The sequence below is a fragment of the Macaca mulatta genome, chromosome 14 (genome assembly GCF_049350105.2).
Source record: "Macaca mulatta isolate MMU2019108-1 chromosome 14, T2T-MMU8v2.0, whole genome shotgun sequence".
Lineage (NCBI taxonomy): Eukaryota > Metazoa > Chordata > Mammalia > Primates > Cercopithecidae > Macaca > Macaca mulatta.
The window spans coordinates 103,460,918-103,483,619 of NC_133419.1; the positions used below are offsets into that span (position 1 = coordinate 103,460,918).

The following is a 22,702-nucleotide window of genomic DNA, read 5'->3' on the forward strand; positions in this document are numbered from 1 at the left end:
CAGGCTGACACATAATATGTCTAATAAATGTAGGTTGAATGTGGTAGTTTAGTCATAAATTTTTTAAAATTTAAAACATGAAAAAACAAGATTTTTTTAACCCTATTTCATCTTACTTCTTTTTGTTACTTATTATTTATTTATTTATGGTGACTATAAAATCCTCAAATAAAAACATCTATTTCTAGTATTTCTGAGGCATTCAGGAAGGAGAGAATGTGGAAGACATATTCTACTTTGCAGCAATGATGTCCTCAGTCTGACTGTATAGAAAGAGTGATTCAGGGTAGAGGGGCAATATGATTGAAAAGGGGTAGGACCTGCAGATTTGCAAGTCACTTTGCATAAAATTCAGAAATCATTGATTATCTTGAAGAATTATGGAGGTGTTGACATCCCCTTCCCCCAGAAATCCATTGATGTAGCCACTGCTGTGCTACTGGTAGGCGAGGGAGAACATCTAAAAGAAGAAATTAGCCATAGGAAGTGGAAATAATGTAAAAAATGAAAAACTGATTGAACCATTAGGGCCTGCTAGAAAGAGAAAAGGAAGGAATAAAAGTAAGGGGAAGTGGCTCTAGTTGGCAAAGTTTAACCAATATGTCATTTGCTGATGTAGCATGTAATGGCATCAACATAGTAGAGCCTCCTATTTGGATTTGACATTGTGGTCCTCTGCGTGCTGCTCCCCTGTAAGTAACCACCACACAGAGACATGGGTTCTCCCTTTTAGAGTCTAATCCAACCTGTCCTCAAGCCAACCTTCAATCCTCTGTGGAGGAAGTTCCTCAGTCATTTCCTCATGGCATTTCATTCACTAAAACTGGGTCCAAACTCTGGGAGTTCTTGGAGAATTTCCAGAGACTTTTCTTCCCTTGGCACATTCCTCTGTCACAGACTGAACTAGCATGAGGGGCAAGGAAGAACCTGATAAATGTCTAAGATGAGTAAGACCTAACACACTTTCAGTGGATGTCAATGTAGTGAAATTCTTATTCCGTAACTTGAGGCTTGGGACCTTCCATATTTTTTAGTGTGGCCATGTGCTTACCTACAAAACTTCATTTGTCTCCTTTGTCCTTTCTTTGCAGTTGCATCCTTCTACAGTAGGGATGTAATGACTAAAGCTCCCCTGGCCACCACGAGTCATGAGGCAACCATGAGAATGGAAGTATGTGTTAAGAATAGCAGAGCAAAATGTTTAAGGGAACTTGGGTCCCTGGTGATCACCAGTCAGCCATACCAAACTGTCAGACTTTTTACATATATGAGAAAAACAAACCCTCATGTGTTTAAGCCACAATTATTTTGGGGTTTCTGACACTAATGGCTAAATTAAATTTCAAACCAATAGAGGACTTCACATGACAATAAGATGTCACACATATGAGGCCCTGTAAAGCACACTGTGCAGAATTCAGGGGTGTTTATGAATAGGGCCAGTACAATAGCTTTCTCTACACTTTTGAGCTATAGGTCAGGGTTGTCTTACTCCTTGGTGCATACACCAGTGTGTGTGTTGGAGTGTGTAAAGTAGAAGATTCCCATTGCTGATGGGAGTGTCTATGTTTTGCCAAAAGCAGCAATTTCAGTCCAATGTTTGGGGCCTTCAGTATTTAAAAAGGAAATTCCCTTTGATGAGATTTTTGACTGAATCGCTGCTCAGAGAAATATTGAGGTTTAAGCAATTTGCTAAGCATCACAAGTTGTTAAGAAATTATTTGTTAATTACCATATAAGTTCCTCCTGTTGCTGAAGAATAACTTTTTGAGCACCTACTTTGTGCAGACACTGCTAGGTGTCTGTGTCTGCATGCATTGTATCACTTAACACTCTCCATAACCTGGGAAGGTTAGAAGTGCCTACCATGGTTTCCTTTCTTAACCAGAAAAATGAGCTTGTTAACATTTTAGTTAATGCTCTAGACCAACTTTTTGGTGAATCTATTTATCTAGATTATGAAAGACTTCTCCTTAGTAGATACTCACAGAGAGCCAGTTGGAAAGGTACAGTATGATTTTCTCTGGGAGCAATGAGCATCACTAAAATCAGAGAGCCTTGACCTCCCCATCCTAAAACTTACAGAGAATTTTGAACCTCTGCCCACATCTCTTAACTTAGCTGTTAGGCTTCAATCCAGCCTGACTGAAGGTATATGCTTTACTGCAGGTGCTGGTGGGTGGTAGATTAGACCAAAGATCAGGTGATAAATGGGCAAGAGAGACAATGGGAGAGTGGTTAATTCCCCCATTGAGAATCACACTGTGAATACCCTTTAAAACATTAACTGAATAATCCTAACATAAACGCCCTCATACTCCAACACACATGCTTACACATGCTTCTCTTGATTTTATTCTCTGAAAATTCACCAGGAGAATTGGATTTCTCAATACCTATCTTCCTGTATATCTGCTCTGTGACTACAGCCACCTTATCTTAAAGAAAGACTTTAGAGAATCATATTCTGTCCTGCAGATATTAGGGCCTCAATAAGTGATTTCCTGTTATCACGTTTTAAAAAGGAAGGTCTGAGAGAAAAATAGCTGGCCTAGTGGTTTAAACACTGGTCTGGAAGTGACAGCTCATGACACCACATGACACTGAGCAATGCTTCCATGGCTCTCAGTGGCCCAGAAGAGTCAGCAGAGTCCATATTTGTTTGCAATTCTTTCTTTATACAAGAAATTTGTTTTCTTATGAAATATATGTGTGCCTCACTTATATTATTTTCTCAATTCCAAATTGGGGAAGAAAATATGAATCAGAATAAGATGACAAATATCTGTTTTAAAATTTCTTTTATATCACAAAAATGGTTATTTAAAATATGTGATAGGAAATAAAATGAAAGCTCTTGGAACAAAGTTGGGTGCTCTCCTGTTTTCTTCAAGACCCTTTCATGAGCCTAAGGTGTCTAGCATTGTCACCTGCTTAGAATCTGCTTTTGCTTTTCTCTTCGGATGTTTAGGTAAACAGGCAAAAAGAGAAAACTGGGAACAGAGGGAAGGTGTGCAGAGGCAGGGGTGATCTTTGAAGGGGCTCCACTCGTTCCTCAACATGAGTCAACTAAGGATAGAAACTCAGTAGCTAAGATAAGGTGTGACCCTATGTGCAGTGATTGGATGACAGATGACACCTGATTCAGATTTGCTCATACAAAGCCCCTGAGGATAGGAATTGAAATTATATGGTTTCCTTTGGATAAGATGGATCCTCATATTCTAGGCTGGATAAAAGGACTAAGAAATACGGCCTTTTCCTTCCAGCAGAACTATACTTCAAAGAGACCCACGGTCAGGACCATCTCCATTTTGCCCTAAATCATGGAGTATTGTGGAATGCATTTTATGCTCACATAATAGCAAAGTCAGGCATTCTCAGAAGGTACTTAGGGATTTGGTGATGCTGCATCTACTCTTTTAGGCCACTAGGTGTCCAGTTAATGAGTGCATTGAAAGATCGGGATGTGTCATGTCCTAGAGATCAAACAATGGGATTGTTGAATGAAGGTTTCACTCATTATTTGGATGATTCCATATCTTGAAGACAGTCAACCATCTGTCATTGGCACCCCAGTGGCTGAAAAGAGTCAACGGGCCTATTGCAAACTTGCCTTGCACTGTTTCATGGAAGGGTTTTGTGGTTTTTTTGTTGTTGTTGTTGTTGTTGTTGTTGTTTTTTTTTTTTTTTTTTTTTTTTTTTTTGAGACGGAGTCTTGCTCTGTCGCCCAGGCTGGAGTGCAGTGGCGCGATCTTGGCTCACTGCAAGCTCCGCCTCCCGGGTTCACGCCATTCTCCTGCCTCAGCCTCCCGAGTAGCTGGGACTACAGGCGCCCGCCACCTCGCCCGGCTAGTTTTTTGTATTTTTTAGTAGAGACGGGGTTTCACCGTGTTAGCCAGGATGGTCTTGATCTCCTGACCTCGTGATCCGCCCGTCTCGGCCTCCCAAAGTGCTGGGATTACAGGCTTGAGCCACCGCGCCCGGCTGTTGTTGTTTTAATCCTTCTCATTGAATACATATAGACAGTCAAAAGGAAAAAAGGCATACCTGTAGTATTCATCTCCCACAAAGAAAAGGGTCTTCTGTGGCTCCCTGAGGTAGACAGCAGCATCTATTTGCTGCACGTGCCTTGGAAATCCAAAGTCATAAATAGTTCGAGGAGGACCTTGCATTTGGAATCCTCTTGTTATCCAGTAGTGGGGACCTGAAAACAGAAATTAAAGTTTATGAAAACTCTGCACCACATGTTGATGCACTTCTCTCATAAAGATTTCTATGAAGGCTCATAAATGGTGTTAGTTTATGGGATATTTGCCATGGCTATAACCCAACAGGAGATATAAGCTTCTAACTACTCAGTTCAGTAAAAGACTTCAAACTTCCCTGGAGGCAAAATTCCCTAGTTATGCCTTAAGAAAGCAATAACATTGATACAATTGTGTTTTACATTTAACATGTTATGTCTTTCAAGATATCCTTCATTTATAATCTCATTTCACCTTCAGAGATCTACGAGAGAGAATGGGCAAGTGACATGCAAATGCCATGATTTTTACTTAAACTGGCACTTGCTTTCTAACTTTATCTCTCCGTATCAAGAACATATAAGCTGAAACTGCTAGTTATTACCTACTGGATAACTTCCATTGACTAGCCATTGTCACACCACATCTTCAAGGTTTGTATTGCCATAATCACTTTGCGGAGGAAGAATTGGAGCTCAGAGCCATTAGATAACTTTGCAAAGTCACTCAAATAGTAAAGGCTAGAGCCAGAGATTGGTGTGTGTATCTACCTCCTGAAGTCAAAGGTGTCCTCGTCTCCTGGCTGCTTCTGACCACAGCATAGAAGGAAGGGTATTGTTTACCTCCCACTGAGTTCCGCGTTGGCTTTTATTTATTAAAGTGTCCCAGTAGAGTATACGCTGTCACTCTGAGCAGAGGTCCTGTGTGGCAGGGACCAGGTTTTTAGCTCTCTGGGCGCTATCACCTAACACAGTGCCTTACTAGCCTAACAGGCGTGGTTCCGAGAAGCTTAATGGCCACTGCCATCACTTTCATTGTTACACAATGTCGGGTATAACAAATGTAGGTGGCATTTCATACCCAACCTGAGGACAAAGAGCAACTGAAATGTGCTCCATGATGACTGGAAAATGCTGGCAGGGCTAGATATGCCAAATGGAGGGGGCACTGCAGCCCTGCCATTTCTTTCATTGAGAGATCTGGAGGGTACCTTTGAAGAAGTAAGCAGTGCCCCTCTCAGCCACTTCGTAAGCTGCATCCACATTGGACATGAGCTGGGGGAAGGAGCTGGTAATAGTGCTGGGCCGAATTCCTGTCCGCAAGTGAACCTGCCGTCTCCAGAAAATCCTATGGGACATATCAAAAAAGAAAAAAAAAATCAAGATCAATGATTGATATACATATAAAATTACACTTGAACTGAAATGTACTCAGAGGCCACTTGCTAAATGCCCTTTGCCCTCGCCTTGCCTTGTTTTTTTTTTTTTTTTGGGATGGAGTGTCTCTGTGTGACCCAGGCTGGAGTGCAGTGGTGTGATCTTGGCTCACTGCAACCTCGGCTCACTGCAACATCCACCTCTCCAGTTCAAGCGATTCTCCTGCCTTAGCTTCTGGAATAGCTGAGGCTACAGCTGTGTGTCACCATGCCTCGCTAATTTTTGTACTTTTAGTAGAGACAGGGTTTCACTTTACCACGTTGGCCAGGCTGGTCTCGAACTCCTGACCTCAAGTGACCCACCTGCCTCGGCCTCCCAAAGTGCTGGGATTACAGACATGAACGACCGTGTTCAGCCCACTCTTGTCTTGTTTTTAAGGAAGAACACAACTTTTTGGACCTTGGTAAACAGTTTCTACTCCCTTTTCATTGTCTTAGCATTTCTGTGATCCCCTCTCCTTCATTTATTTAAGGATGTTCAAAATAATGAAAGAATATAGCAAAGTAATAGTATCAGTTATTTACGCATTTAAGTTATGCATCCCCCCCATTCCAAATATCACCTGATATAAATTTCTCTTTCCTTTTCTGATCTTTTAAAAGTTAAAATCTTACAAAGGTAACTATGATCCGGAAGGTGGACATTACAGATAGTATGTAAATGAACCAGAAGTCTGTGGTTGAGTCATGCTGATTAGACCCTGTAAAAATAACAAAAACATTAATAATCATAAATTATGGTGTTGCCTACATAATTGTCTTCTGGAAGTGCTTGCATGCATGAACCTGATATCTAGTTAACAGAAAATCTAGTACACACATATTAATTTAAGGTTTAGCAATTCATCTATCCAATTACCCAATATTATAGTCATAAATTTGTGGCAGTATATCTGTGAGGGTACATTATTGAAACTGACAATGTAAATGTGCTCTATTTTATAGTTTGAAGATGAAAATCATTTTGATAAAACATGAATAATTTACTTGGCTTCTTAGGAACCCAGAATTAATGCACAGGATTGTTTGGGAACTGGGAAACTGTAATAAAATTTTGACATTGAACTTTCTTAGTGGCTAGTTTAGGAATTCTCCAAATTTTATGCTGAGTTTTCCTATTCAGTTAATCTAACAAATATTTATGGAGCACCTATCATCAGGCACTGTGGTGGACATCAAGAATGAAACACTGAGGAAGATGTTGGCCCTGCCCTCAATATGTTTGCACTCTAGTAGTAGAGACTGATTAGTAATGATCAGAGTGATTGGTGCTACAAAGAGTTAAGTTCAGGATACTCTGAGAACACACAAGAAGGATATATGCCATTGCATTTAGGGGCTTAATAAAGGTATCCCCGATGAGGCAACTTAAGCTGATGATAAAATCAAAAAGGGGATATATTGAGAAAAGATAAATATTTCCTCATGTTTCATAAGAGGCATCATGGTGCAGAAGGAAAAGCACATTGTGTTTCAGAAGATGTGGACTAAAGTTTTAACTCCACTGCTAACCAGCCTCTCCAAGCCTCAGTTTAATCATCTTAAATGGGAAAAATAATTTCCTGGCCAATATCATGAGATCATTGCAAGGACCAAATGAGATAATGAATATGAAAGTGTATTATAAACTGTAAGGTGCCATATGGATAGATACCGTTTGTTTGAAAAGGTATTATTTATTTAGGCCTTAATTACCCACTAATTGGGCACCCACCATAGTTGATACACAAGCTCCAAACATCACAGCCTTATCTAAAACGCATGTATTAACTGATGAAAAACTGAGATCCAGAAAGGCTGCTGGGCCCAAAGGTCACCAGGTGGTGAGGGGGCAGACAGGGCCTGGCTCAGGCTTCAGCTGCCTTGATGTTGGTCACATGTCTAATCTCACCCACTTGCTCAAGCTCAGTGTTGTGATCTCTGGTTTTTCTTTGTTTGTACTTTGACCCTTTGTCCAATCAGACGTGGACTTTTCTGAAGTCCAGAGGGACCACTTCCCTTTTCTCTTTTCTCTCACCACCTCGTAATGAACACAGTTTTGGGTATCCGGAATTCAGCAACTACTTCTTGGATTAATTGAGAACCTGGGATGAAACCTGAATAGCAAATGTGTTCCAATTAATGCAGTTCAATACACAGCTCTGAAATGTTGTCTCTTATAAGTTGCTGTGCTAAGACACAAAGTGTGCATTTCAGAATATTATAATGATGAGGCCATGTGGGGAAAGTGGGGAGGTAGAGGAGCAGATATGTCTTCCCAAAACTAGGCTCTGTCTGAATGATCTCTGATGAGGTATAGTTGACTTCCAGCTGCTTTCTCTTTGATCACTCTAAAGCCAGATGCATTTTCTTTCATTTCTCACTTAGAAATCAACAAGCAACTCTAGGCAAAGCTAAGTCCTACTTTTTATTTGAAGTTATGGGACAGTGATGTCCTGAATGACTCAACGTGAGAGGTAGTAAAGCGTAGTAGTTAAGAGCTCAGGCAAAGGGAAATCGTACTCTTGAAACTTTTCACAAGTGGTAGACTCTTAAATTCCTCACTAAAGAAACTTTGATGTAGGATATTGTGAGGACTAAATTGAAGTAGTCATTCTAAATCAAGTGTGATTTTGCACCCCGGGGTACATTAGGCAATATCTGGTGACAATTTTGGTTGTCATAGCTGGGGATGGGCAGTGCTATTGGAGTCTAATGCGTGGAACCAGGGATGCCACTAAACATCCTAATGCAAAGGACAGCTCAACACAACAAAGACTTATCTGGTTCGAAATACCAGTAGTGTCAATGTTAAGAAACCCTGCTTTAAACACCACTATGACGTAGTATAATGTATATAGTGTGCACATAGGATAGAAATAAATGCTATCCATCACTTATATAAATTATCACAAATTTGTTTCTTTTCTTTTTTTGAGATGGAGTTTCACTCTTGTTGCCCGGGCTGGAGTACAATGACGTGATCTAAGCTCACGGCAACCTCTGCCTCCTGGGTTCAAGCAATTTTCCTGCCTCAGCCTCCTGAGTAGCTGGGATTACAGGCATGTGCCACCACGCCTGGCTAATTTTGTATTTTTAGTAGAGATGGGGTTTCTCCATGTTGGTCAGGCTGGTCTCGAACTGCCTACCTCAGGTGATCCCGCTGCCTTGGCCTCCCAAAGTGCTGGGATTACAGGCGTGAGCCACTATGCCTGGACAAATTATCACAAATTTCAAAAATAATCTGTAGTCATGAAAAACTTCAGTAAACTAATGAAAAAAATGATGTGGCAATAAAACAGTAACATACTCAGAGAATTTGCATCCTTAGAGCTATAGATTGTAGTAATAAGTGAAGTAAAACTCATAAAAACAATTATAGCAAGTAACTTCCTTATACATCTGTGAATGGATTTAAAATATAAACAAAAAATCTATAAACCTCTTGGAAAAGAACAGCTGCAGGATGTATTGGAATGAAAATAAATAGATTATATCACTAGTCCATAATTTGATCTTTGATGAGGAAGGCAAAACAATGGAGTTTATTGATGTTTTAGATCTGCTGATTAGACATTTAGCTGCATTATTTACCTTCATGTACCCACATCTAATGCTGTGCTGGCACATAGTCAGGATTCAATACATATTTGTTGGCTAAATGAATGGGTGCCAGAGAGATGACTGGAACTTACTTGATCCGTTGATTTTTCATTCAAAGTTTCATATTCTTTGAAATTTTAATTCGCTTTTACCAAAGAACAGTAACTAACTCATCAAATTTGAGATTCGGTCTCTGGTAACTTTCACCTGGCCTCTTGCAGCTCTTTTCTAGTTCCTTGAACTCCTCCTCCAGCATCATGTGTTATTCATCTTTTTATCCTTGGGCTTAGCATGGTGCCTGGTGTATCCAGGGACTTGATGCATGTTGTCAAGCCTTAAAGGTCTTCTTTTGTTATACCCAGCCATCATTCTCCACCTACCTAAGCTGATCCCATTAGTCTTTCATTTTCAGGAGATGCCTTCACCCTTTATTTGCTGGACAATCAAGGCAACTTAGCACAAGCTGAATGAATGGCCCACTTTTCATCCTCTTTAGTCTCACACTCTCCTAGATTCTGATCTCTGTCATCCTCTTTCCTACTTGTGGGAAGGGGTGTCTTTTCTCCACCTTTTTTTTTTTTTTTTTGAGATGGAGTCTTGCTTTGGCCCCTAGGCTGGAATGCAGTGACGCAATCTCAGCTTACTGCAACCTCTGCCTCCTGGGTTCAAACAATTCTCCTGCCTCAGCCTCCCAAGTAGTAGGGACTACAGGCACGTGTCACCACACTTGCCCAGCTAATTTTTGTATTTTTTTCAGTAGAGACGGGGTTTCACCATGTTGGCCAGGCTGGTCTCGAATTCCTGACCTCAAGTGATCTGCCCGCCTTGGCTTCCCAAAGTACTGGGATTACAGGCATGAGCCACCACACTGGCCTCTATCTTTTTGATGCTCTATTTAATTACTGCTCACTCCCCTGAGATCAGGCAATGTGATGCAGTGAACAAAACAAGGAATGCTTGAAGCCTTGTTTTATAACTGGCTGTATGACCTCGTGTGAGTCATTCAATTTTTCTGAGACTCAATTTCCTACTGTCAGATAAGAGTAAGAATAATATCTGCACAAATACTTCAAAGGATCATCTGAGATAAAGCATATGAAAGTGTTTTATAAATTCAGGACTACCCTTATTTGTAGATACTTTAAAAAGACATGTTTTTACTCTACAAATTTATTAATAGGTGATATGCAGAATATAAACTTAGAGTTTATCAATATAGCTAAGTTTCCTTCTTAGTTTTTTTTCGCTGGAAACTTTGAAGTACAAACTGTCATGTCATTGGCTGAGAAGCCATTCATTCTGTGGGACTCATTAACCAGGGTTGCTTAGTTCAGGATGAATCAGAATCCAAGAAATCAATCATGCATCATCCATCTCACAGAACCCAAGAAAAATATAGCTCATACAACTAAAAACCCATGTGTAGCCAGTGGTGTAGATTAATGGTAGTCAAAGCTGTGTATAGTGTCCTTAAATTAAGAGTGTTTGTACCCATCTGAAGAGCCTGTGAAAATCCATATTCATAAACCATAACCTGTGAACATGTAAAGGGCCCCTCCTCTCTCAGAATCAGGTGGTTCAGAAGAAATGACAATGAGTCAGGGATCTTAGTTGACCTCTGCTTCTTTATCTGAATTATTAATAGATCACAGAGAACTGCTCTAAGTAAACACAATGCCATTTGTTGGCTTTCAGGGAAGCAACCTTCCAGCCAGAAAAGACACATCGCCAGGGAGAATGAGAAGGAGGAAGACTTCCTCCTGTTCCATGGTGGGCTTACCTCAAGCCCATGGCATCCTGGAAATTCCCAATTTCAAATCTACTCTCCAGAAATAGTGGTTACTGTTATTGTTTCCCTTCCTGTAGCATCTCGTATTTGTTTTTCTCCACTGTCTTCAAACATGAACAGTTTCCTCTTTGAAATCCTCTCTTGGCCCTGCTGTTACTGCCAACTATTATGTTAACTTCTTTTGTGGTCAACAAGCTTCTCAAGTGAATGCTCTATCTCAACTCTTTTGTTTCCCCTCATTTGCTCTTATTTATTTATTTTGAGACAGGGTCTTGCTCTGTCACCCAGGCTGGAGTGCAATGGTGCAATCTCAGCTCACTGCAACCTCCTCCTCCAGGGTTCAAGTGATTCTCCCACCTCAGCTTCCTGAGAAGTTGGGATTACAAGGCACCTGCCACCACACCTGGCTAATTTTTTGTGTGTGTTTTTAGTAGAGATGGGATTTCACCATGTTGCCCAGGCTGGTCTTGAACTCCTGACCTCAAGTGATCCACTTGCCTCTTTCCCAAAGTGCTGGGATTACAGGTGTGAACCACCGCACCTGACCCCATTTGCGCTTTAATCCTTTTCCATGATCTGCTTTCTTCCTCATTGCTCTGCTGTGACTACATTCTAAATTATCCTGGCCACTCAGTCCCTTTTCTTCAGTCCTCAGTCTGGTGACCTTGGCAACATTTTCCACTGTTGATCACTTAAAAAAAAAATACACCTTTTTTCCCGAGATTTATTTGGGATTCCACTACAGGCATTTTGTCTCTGATATCAAACAGAACTAAGTTATAATTCCAGCTTAGGACAATGGCAGTGTGGATTAAATGAGTGAATGTCTGTAAAATGCTTAGCACAACACATAGCACATTGCAAATTACCATGAAGTGTTGGCTATTATTATTGTTATTATTTTTGGAGTGCTGAATCTCTCTGGTTGTTATTGAATCTTTTTCTCCCATTTCCTAGGCTCATTCTTTAGACTTTTTTTCTTTCTCCTCATTCTCTCTTCAGAGCTGTTTTTCATCTCTACATCTTTAACTATCTCCTTTATGTGGGAGATTCAAAACTCACAAAGCCTCCAACTATGACCTCTTCCCTGAGCACTAGCTTATTTCTATGAAACTCCGTGAAAATTGTCATTGCTTTAAATCTGATACATCTCACCCTGAGTTTTACATCGTGTTCCCAACAAATCCTCTCAATTTTTCTGAGAGAACAATGCTGTATATTATACTCTCAGCCATGAGGCTTCTACCTGCTTTAACTCTTCCTTTTCTATTGTTCTTCTCACCAAATTAGTGTCCTAATCCCGCTGGTGAGTCCTTAGAATGCCTTTTATTAATATATCCATTGTTCTCTCCAATTCCTACTTGCATAACCCTTAAAAATGTTTTTCTTTGCCTTCTAATTTAAGATACATAACATCTTTTGAAATTTGACAATTAGTTACAGATTAAAAAATATATAGAGAATCCTATTTTGAAAAAAAAAAAACAAATGTGAAGAAACATATTAGACATTCTTGGGAAACCTAGATAGTCTATGAACATCCTCCTCTTTGTGGTTGGTTACCCCACCTGCAAGCAGAGGGCGTGAAAGCAAAGGAACAGCTTGAAAGTGCTCTTCCTACTAACTCAAATGCGTAACAGTCAATGGGCATATGTTCATTCAGGTTAAATTTCAGTGCTTTTCTTGGTAGTTCCATTTCATAGGCAGAAAGCTTTCTATATTAGTGCTAGGATAGACTCTGGACTGGAGTCAGAAGACCTGGGTCTCATGGGAGGGTCTGCTAGGGCTAAAAGACCTGTGCCTATTTTCCTTATCTCTACACTGAAGGACTTGGACATGATCGACCTTTATGCTTACTCTATTTGTAAAATCTATTGTACCTCTAAGATTTATAGATGATTATGTGTGATATTCTTGATTTTACCCTTAAAATTATATTGGGCCAAACGCAACATAATATAATAGATGCAAATATAATTTTGGTATGGTTACAATTCCAGTCATTTCTCTCTTATTTTCCCTAAGTGACTGAGGAAATCTGATATAGCCTTAATAATTTTGTCACCTATTATAAAAAGTAAGTGTGTGTTCATTAAGTCTGTCTATCTATCTATCTATCTATCTATCTATCTATCTATCTATCTATCCTTCAACTTATTATAGCTAACACTTATTTCCCTTCACACGGAACGTATGAATGTACGTTTACACGCTATGGAGAATATCTGACAATCTCACGGTTACTTTAAAAGGTACTGCATTCCATCTTGCTTTGGAAACAAACCATGTGGTTATTATGCTCATAGCTTGAAATGTCCCATCAACAGACTATTGTTGGTGACGGGGAATTCCAGGCTGTTGAGTGGGAGAGAACAGACTGGGAGCTCTTTCATAATCAGTGGCTCCCTGGTTGCCATTATAACTGTGGCTTGAAAGAATTCTTTGTTCTTTGTCCAGGCTTAGCAAGCACTCTGGGACTTTTAGCGGCAGCTGGTAGGGGATCGGAGCTAAAAAGTCATGGGATTCCAGCTCTGGACAGCATCTTAGGAGGTAGTACAGCAAGGTAGTTAGGAGCACGGGCTCTGAAGTCTGCTAGTTTGGGTTTGAATTCCAGCTCCACCCTTTACTAGCTGTGTACTCTTGAACAAGTTGCTTATCCTTTCTATCACTTGTAAAAGGAATGATATTTCAGGCTTCACAGGGGAATTGTAAGAATGTGATAACGTAGTGCTTTGCATAGTAAGCACTGAACGCTTTGCATAGTAAGTACTGAACACTTTGCATAGTAAGTACTGAACGCTTTGCATAGTAAGTACTGAACACTTTGCATAGTAAGTACTGAACACTTTTAAGTCACTATTAGTAACAGAAAACTCCCTCACTTTATAGAAAAGGAAGAGAAGCTCCAGGTGCCACGGTGAGTTAGTGGTCCAGCGCTGGAAGGGACCACTCCTGACTCCCCATCCTGCTTATAGCTTGTGCTAGTTCTTTGGAATCATCTGCCCTACCCCAATAGCTCATTGAATCTGAAATGGAAGAAGATGAGAAGGTGGTGACTAAGCAGATACATACGTGGTAGCAGACCATCTCTCCTTCTGTAGCCCCTCTGCTGATTTTTTGTTTCTAGACGTCTCTTGCACCAATGCCTCACTTACTAGTCTGTTACTACCCTCAGTATTTATGAACAAGACTATGTCAAAAGATGTATCGACTTCAAGTTGTCATTAGTAATTGCTAAATGCTCACAGTTTGATAAACAGAAGGCTTTTTTTTTTTTTTTACTTTTTTAAGAAAACAATGATCATTGAATGAAATGGTATCATATCTTTGACTTCACTGTCTCCTTTGCCCCCACAACCTCTGATATTTACCAGAAGAATAAGCTACACCCTGCATGATGGCTAGCAACTCACTGCTTTATCACTGAATGAGTGCTACATGCTATTTCAGTGTCTGGGAGAGTGGAGCCTGAATGATATCCCTTAGATGAAGCCAAGGTTACTAAGATCTGTGCTCCAAGCTCCTCCTGCCCTACCTGGTCTACTACTTCTGGGTCGTTGCCTACCAGTTCCATTTGATGTACTTTTTGGTAATACTCAAGAAAAAGAACATCAATGGTCAGTGTCTTAAAAATAAATAATCATCAGAAAATTAATAACACAAAAGAATCAATTGGGTTCTCTAAATACCTGAAGCTGTTTATAAGCCTCCCTGCCATTATAAATATTTTTTGATTCCCACTCTTAAGAATAGTGACTGCCATTTATTGACACTATGTGTCTGGCATATTACTTGCTGGGGATCACCTCATCAGTAAGCGGTAGGGCCAGAACTTAATCCCACTGACTCTGCTGTGAAAGCCTGGGTTCCTGGGCCTGGCTCTAATTTGCATTTGAAAAGTGAATGTCTGTCCATTGTCAAAGATTTAGTTCAAGCTCTTTCTAATTTTTAAAAATTAGAAATAATCCAGTATGGGACTGATTAAATAAGTAATGATATATCGAAGGATGAGAATTAAAATTCATTGACAGGAAAAAATAAAATTTTGTGAGTGAAAAAACTTTATAAATCAACACCACTAGTAAAATTCTATTTTTGTGGAAATCATTGCACCCCACTCCCATATGTACAATATCTAGCTCTCTATCCAGAGAAAACGTCTGGAGGGACACACAACAATATGGTTAACAATGGGAATGCTCTGCGTTATGTGCCCTCCAGATTCCTATGTTGAAGCCTTAACCCCCAGTGGGATGGTATTTGGAGATGGGGCCTTCAGGAGGTAGTTAGGGTTAGTGCTAGAAGAGAACATTCCTGACTCATGAGGTCATGAAGGTAGGGGCCCCATGATGGGACTGGTGCACTTATAAGAAGAGAAACTGGAAAGCTTGCTCCCTCTTTCGCTGTACACGAAGAGGTCGTGCGAGCTCACAGCAAGATGGCGGCTGCCTACAAGCCAGGAAAAGAGGCCTCAGAGTGAAACTTACCTTGCAGATACCTTGATCTTGAACTTCTTACCCTCCAAAACTGTGAGGAATAAATTTCTCTTGTCTAAGCTACCTGGTCTATGGTATTAGAAAGCAGATCAAAGAGAGCAAGTAAGTTTCCCAAGGTGACGGTTAAATGGCTGAGCTAGGACATCAGCCTGAATTGACCTGATGTCCACTTTATCCCTAGTGAGTGTGCATAGCAAATGCTCAATAAATATTTGGTGAATGAGGGTTGGCTAGCTGGACGGATGGACAGATAGGAGACTGGATAAAAGGATGGATGGGTATCAATCCCGCAGACTGATACACTCCAGGTGGTGGGATTCTGGGTAAATTTTGCTTTTTTAAAACTACTTTGTTACTTTCTGTGCGGAAGGAGCAAAAAGTATTCTTACAATAGTAGCTCAGCAATATATCCCCAAAAGCATACAAGATAAGGAACATCACATTTCTCAAACGTCACCTCCTTGGGAAACTCTCTCTAGATCTTCCCAGATACTTGCTTCTTGTTTTGTTTCATGGGCCTAACTTTTAGAGCTCATGTCTCACTATCTTGCAGGGCTTTTGGAGTCATATACCTGAGGGGTATGTAAAGGTGGGGGGCAGGTATCAATCCATCTTTATACCCCTAAAGACTACACTGCTTGAAAACCACAATGGGCTCCATAAACACTTTTGCAATATTGAAGAAGTAGAAGGAATAACGCCGCACATGAATGCTCCTGAGATGCCTCTGCCTATTCTGGTGTGATTGAATTCTGTCTCCAGCAAAGGGAGGAATAGGGTGAATGTTGCTGTGTTTCTCTTTGCCTCCATGGGAAGAAGTAATTAGAGTAACCAGCATCATGGAGAAAACAGCCATACTCCCCAAGAAGCCAGAGTTGGGGGAGAATAGGGATCTGCCTTCTCTGTGCTACCTGACGGGTGAAAGGCCCAGAGGCATTGAAGAGGAAGAGTTTCAGAATGTTGGCCTTGGAATTATCCACCCACTTATCTATCCATCTGATCATCCATCCCATCCATCCATCCTTTTATCCAATCTCCTATCTGTCCATCCATCCAGCTAGCCAACCCTCATTCACCAAGTATTTATTGAGCATTTGCTATGCACACTCACTAGGGATAAAGTGTTAAACAAAACGGACATCAGATCAATTCAGGCTGGTGTCCTAGCTCAGCCATTTAACTGTCACCTTGGGAAACCTACTTGCTCTCTTTGATCTGCTTTCTTTATGTGCACATTAGGGATTCTAATCTCTACAGTGAAAAGGGTTAGAATAAATATTGTCCATTTATGGAAATCACTTAGCACAGTAGCAAGACCACAGTAGGTGCACCACAAACAGTAGCTTTGGCAGTTCTCTATCTCCCCCAAAGACCCCTGCCTACCACCCTCCTGCTGCATAGGACAGCATTTCTGCATGATCTTCATACACGGCAGCAACAAGGACCTGTGGGACGACATTTATCTGGGAGTGGAGATGAGGCCCAACGAGAGTCGGTGGCGCGTCTGAGGCTTACCGGCCCTTGAAGAGCAGGAGCTCCTTCCCCAGCATTGTCACTGCGTCAAAGGATGAGCTGGAGTCACAGAGGTCGGGGGTGGATGGCTTGTGATGGGGGGCATGGGGCACCATGGGCTTCCCCAGGAATGGTTTCCGAGGTCCTAGGATTCAAAATGACTTGGTCAAAATGGTAACGGGAATTTGGAGTTCACACACTTCTGTTCTAGATAGAGCCCCAGGGGAGGTTGTACACTTTCACCCTGGACATGTGATCATGGCCATGGCTGTTGAGGGCAGGTAGACCAGGGTTTGAGTCCTGGCTCTCCTGGTTGCTGAGCCGTGTGATTTGCCGCACATTATTTAACTTTTTAAGCCTCAGCTTCCTCACTTGTTAAAAGGGAGGGATGAAAATAGTACTCACCTCAGAAGGCTGTTGTGAGAATTAAATAATTCCTGTAAAGCGGGTAGCAGAGTGCTTGGCACATAGTAAGTCTTCTAAAGATCATTATGTTATTATAGAACTTCTTTGATATCTACAAGTGTTCCAGATTAGAAATGTAATTTAAAAATTGGCATGGATTATTTCTTTGTAATTAAGTTCTCTTTTTCTCAATAAGAAAATTTTCTTATGTGTTTTCCTATTATTTTCATAGACTCCTTGGCATCCTGCCCTGTGCTTTTGTCTTTTACTAGGCATCCAGGAAAAACTGAGCGAATTCTTGTGGAATTGAAGTACACTGAAAGTGTTTGTTACTTAAAGGTATCTTCTGGTGGATCGTCTTGGAAAACATGGACCCAAATCTTGCGAGAGCTGTCAGTGAGTCTCCCCTCCTGCTCTGCATCTCTGAGGACCTTGCCCCAGCTCCAGAAGAATGAGTCTGCACAGCTTGGACTGTCGCCTCTGGCGGGTCCCTGCTCTTTGATGAGGCCTCGTCATAACCACAGGTGAGAGGGAAGGAATGAGGCACAGGGAAGGGAAAGGTTCCGGCCTCTGATAAGGGTCAGATGAGGTTTGAGATCAGGGATGGAGTAGGGTTAGCAGCAAGGCGAAGATCGGAGGCGGGGTAAGGCTTTGGGAGAAGATGGAAGCTGGAAATTGGAGAGGGTCAGCAGCGGCAAGCGATCATCTGGGTGATATGAATGCTTCCTTGTAACATAAACCCATGTTTTCATGTTTCATTCACCTGTGTCATAATAGCTGTGCCAAAATATGTGCTTTGCCTCCTGGCCGAGTAACAGTGGCCATCCGAAGGCAGTGACTTTCCAGAGCACAAGGACCTCTAAAGGCAAGTGTTTGAGCTCAGCCCTTCTCGATGGCCCACAGAAATTGCTTCCCATTGGAGCACTGCCACCAAGACTCTGGAGCTGAGTTTGTGACATTCATGGTGTTTTTCCTGTCCCTCAAGGGTCAGGCAGATCTGGTGCTTTCCCCCTCCTGGAAATGGATAGAGCTGGCTGAAGACTTCTTGGGATGAAATTTGCCTTTTGTGCCTCAGGTGAAATCTGACTGATTTTGAATGGTGTGCCCATTTCTGGGCTTCCCACCCTCCAGATCTCCTGGGGCCAGATTCCTAGTGCCCCAGGAAGGTGCTGGGGGATCTGGGTCTCTAGGCACTGAGAAGATGGGGAGAGGCTCTGATAAGCAGAAGCCTAATAACCAGGTCTCCAGGGCTCAAGGGAAAAGCAATTTCCTAGATCTTTTTGCCTTTTATCCATTAAAGAAAAATTGTCAAGGTCTAAGGATGTTTCAAGATTCCTTCTGATGGATTAATTGGTTTGTTTCCCTTAAGGAAAATTGGATACAGAGTTTCTAATAATCCCTCATTACCTTTTAGAAGAATGCTAATACTTGAGGTAGTTTATCTCAGGATACTTACTGCCTTTGAACCTCAGCTTTCTCAGCTATCAAACGAGGAAAACACTTCACACCCCACAGGTTAGTTGTGAGGCTGGTGTAAGACTACACACATGAACCTGTTTTGTAAACTGCAGATCGGCTACATGGCTGGGCGTGGAGTTATTTTAATCATGATTGCTATTTTTAGGGAGATAAGGTCACTTATCTGCAAATGGGTAAGCACCACGTATATGAACTATAAACTACATCCATCCTCTCCCAATTTGTAAATTCTAACCTGCACTCAAAGGAAAAACACAAACAGACAAATGACTATATTTTTTAAGGCTATCCAGGACTAATATGCTCTAAAGGAAAGGTGTAAAATTTAATCACACATCACACACACATTTATAACTGGCAAATGAGCTCTTCACAAGAAGGCATAGTTGGGGCTATGGTTTCTAGATTGATCTTTACCAATGCAGATAAAATGCACTTTCTTTAAGTTGGAGACTGAATGCCTGCCAATTTCAGGGTTAGTGGTCAAAGAAGGTAATAATCTTACCATATAATGCCTGGATCCCTTTCACATCATCTTTGGGGAGGTGGAATCCATAGGGATTCTGGTACTTATAAGTTGGGTACATCAGTGCTGATGGGTCTGTGGAATGGGCCAGGCCCAGGGCATGACCAAATTCATGAGCAGCAACGGTAAACAAATTAAAACCTAGACAATATGACAGAGAAAAAACAGTATCACCACAGGTTTTTGTTTTCTCCATCTTCCATCTTTATAGGATAATTTATGCCCACATCACAGTTAACTCATCTCCTTTTCCTAACTGGATTATTCAAATTTTGGTAAGTTATTCTGGCACTTAGCTTTGGTGACTTAAATTTTCCCCCTCTTGGCTAGAAGGGGGTTGGAGGTGGGGGAGGATGGAAATGCACATCAATCCATTTTGCTCATCATCAGTGATGTTTGGTAGACTGATAAAGGAGAGCCTTGGAGCAAATAGTGGCAATGATATTTGGGAATAATTCATAAATTTAGACCACAAATGCCTTAATAGTTCCCTGCTATTACAGCCTACACCTTTTGATCCACATGTTTCACACTGAAGATTTCCAGATGACCTGTATGATATTCTGGAACCTTTATTCCCATCCCCATCACACTTCTCAGGACAGTACTGATTCTCTTGGGTCATTTCTGAATGTAGCCTATTTCCAAGAACAAGTAAGAAATCATAAATACTAGGTTGTTGAAGGAAACGAGAGCAGTGCGTTGAAAAGGGGATGACCATTTCTTCAGATGATATGCTATGAAACAGATCAGACAAGTCTACAACACAATTTGGGGTGGATTTTTTTCCCTTATGTGATCCCTTTTGGATTTTTGGCTTACTTGTTTTTCCTAGCCAGCCCCCCTAGTTAAAGGGTGGCTTGGGACGTTGAACCTCAAGGTTTCATGATGGAGCCCAGAAGAAGGTACAATATTTTCCAGGTTATGGTGAATTGTGCATATATACCATTCGTTCCCATAGTCCACTTCTCAGCATTGTCGAAATGTGTATCTCCTCCCAGGCCTTCTCCAGGAGCAAATGCATGGGCTAGAGTCCCCCGAGGCCCATCGAATGGATAGGAATCCCCATGATCTAAACAAGTGGGGAGAAAGGCCAACAGGATTGAGTCCTTCTAGCAATTTTGAGGGCACATCATATTACAGAAAATGGACATTTTGAATAGCATTGACACTTCAATTTACTTTTCAGTATTTATTTGTTATAATAGGAAGTTCACTTGTCAATGAGTAACTGCCCATTGAAAAATAAAAGAGGCTAATTCATACTGCAAAGATAGTAAGCATTAAAAATAATAATTAAAAAACACCTTTTTTGGGTTATTGTTGCTATCACAACATCTGTTAACTGACACATAGGATACTGTGGACTTTGCACATGCCATGGATTACAAAAGGAGAACTAACCGGGGGGCATTGGATGGAAAAACCTACTCCACTGATTGAAATGTGAACCTGTTGGCAGAATGACCTTTCAAATTTGATTCAGCTGAGATAGTGATAGTGAATTGAACAAGTGTGTGCTTTTTGTTTCTATAGCACAATACAGTTTAAGAAAGTGTCAAAAATTTATCTGTAATTTTGACATACTTTCATGTGGAAAACTTATGAAAGTCATAAAGGCATTTATAAAATCCTAACTTTTGAAGCTTTTTTATGTTTTTGTTTAATTATCTGTTTTAATTAACAATTCATTACAGATTTAATAGAAGAGGAGGAGGAAGAACAAAATGAGGGTTATAGTTTACCACTTTAAAAAACCTTAGTAAGGATACCCAGTTTTAGTTAGTTGTTTTTTTTTTTTTTTTTTCTTTTTTTTTTTTTTGAGCCGACAGAACAAAGTTCTGGTATGCCATTTCTCAGGTTTCAGTGACATGCAGTCTACTCAGGTGCATGCACACAGGACTTCATGCAATGGCATCACAACTAAGTAGACTAGCACAGTCCCTGTGTTGGCTTATGTATTAGGGGACAGACTGCAAGCTTGAAAGATCAAGAGAGAGCCAGACATTCATTCCTTGGCCTTCAAAGCTACCCCAAGTCACACTGCCCTCCCTGCCACTTCACCAGGGGTGGCCTTTGTCCTTTGGGAGGAATAGGACCTGCCCTGGGCCAGGTTGCACCCAGGACCATTTCTAAAGGCTCTATTCTCAGAACTTGCTTGATCTTCTCTCTCCTAGCTCCTAAGCGTGCTTTCCCCCCAGTGACATCAGATTCAAATTAAGATCTGGACTTGAAATGACAAGGACACTTAGAAATCTTATCTGAGGAGGGGAATAGATAGTAGCTGTCACTTACCCTGACTATTACGAAGCTGAGAAGGAAAAGAAATTTCATGAGCCATTTGGCCCTCCCTTTATCTATTTCCTAGACTTGCTTCTCTGAAAAGGGATCAGAGCTCTCACCAATCCCTGTGCAAACTTACGCCTCTACTCCTTACCAGGGTGAGCAATGGAATGGAGAAGAAGTGGGAAAGTTGGAGGCAGACCTCTCACACATCTCCCAAAAGGTGGTCTGCAAGTGTGGGCAAGACAGGAACGACACTTTCCTAACCATTGCTGCAGGGGGAAAGCTGTATCAAGGTCACTGTGGAAGGTATTTCCTTCAGTGAGGATTCATGGTGGGATATTCTTGGCTAATATGGAGGGGGGTATATAAGTGATAAACACCATCATGGGAATGGATGAGGTCATGTGGCTAACGGGAAAGCAAAATCTGCAAGAATTTGTCCCCTAGTGGGGCAAAGTCATAATGAAAGTTTGTTACAGTGAATCTACTCTACAGCTGTATCTGATGATGACAAGACATGCTAAGAATTCCTATTTTCTTGATTCTATTTTCCGGCCAGAGGAAGATCATGGCTTTGTCATGGTCTTGGCCTTGGCCCATCACAGTACGGTGTGAAGGAGAAGTGTGTGATCACTCGAATTAAAGATGTAGAAGGAACAGTATTGGGACAACTCTCCTTTGAATTAGTAGATGGAATCCAAGTACCACAATACCTCCATTTTCAAAAGATATCATAATATCCGCTTCTCCTGAGTTTATTCTGACAAAGCTCAGAGGGACGGCGCTACTCCAGGCCTGCAAGGCCATCTGCACTGCTTTTTCCACCTCGGCAGAACTCATGGAGGTTGTGTATTTAGATACTCTGTGAAAACGGAAGAAACATGTTTTCTTTTCAGTAACTGCTCCAAAGAAGGCAAGAATTATATGTTGTATTCAAAAATTGTTAAATATAAATCTACAATTTAGATTTTTTCTCTGAAGTGATAACTCTTGTTTTGCTTTATTATATGTTAAATTGCTTTATGTGAAACAAGACAAATGAAAGGGAGAGATGAGAGAAGTTGGGATAATCTGGTACTGAAACCGTTTAACTTTCTTTGTTATTATACTACCTCTGACTTAAAAGAATAAAATTTGTGGCCAGGTACAGTGGCTCACGTCTGT

General features: G+C 41.0%; 1 protein-coding gene across 2 annotated transcripts in view; it reads right to left on the reverse strand.

Moving 5' to 3' along the window:
* Positions 1-22,702, reverse strand: part of MMP20 (matrix metallopeptidase 20) — a 54,391-nt gene that overhangs the window by 14,276 nt on the left and 17,413 nt on the right. For both annotated transcript variants that reach the window (XM_077960541.1, NM_001194077.2), the window contains 6 exon segments: positions 22,252-22,400; positions 20,199-20,324; positions 19,232-19,393; positions 16,846-16,987; positions 5,239-5,375; positions 4,051-4,207 (listed from right to left, as the gene is read on the reverse strand). In XM_077960541.1, the coding sequence (XP_077816667.1) occupies positions 4,051-4,207; positions 5,239-5,375; positions 16,846-16,987; positions 19,232-19,393; positions 20,199-20,324; positions 22,252-22,400 (873 nt within the window).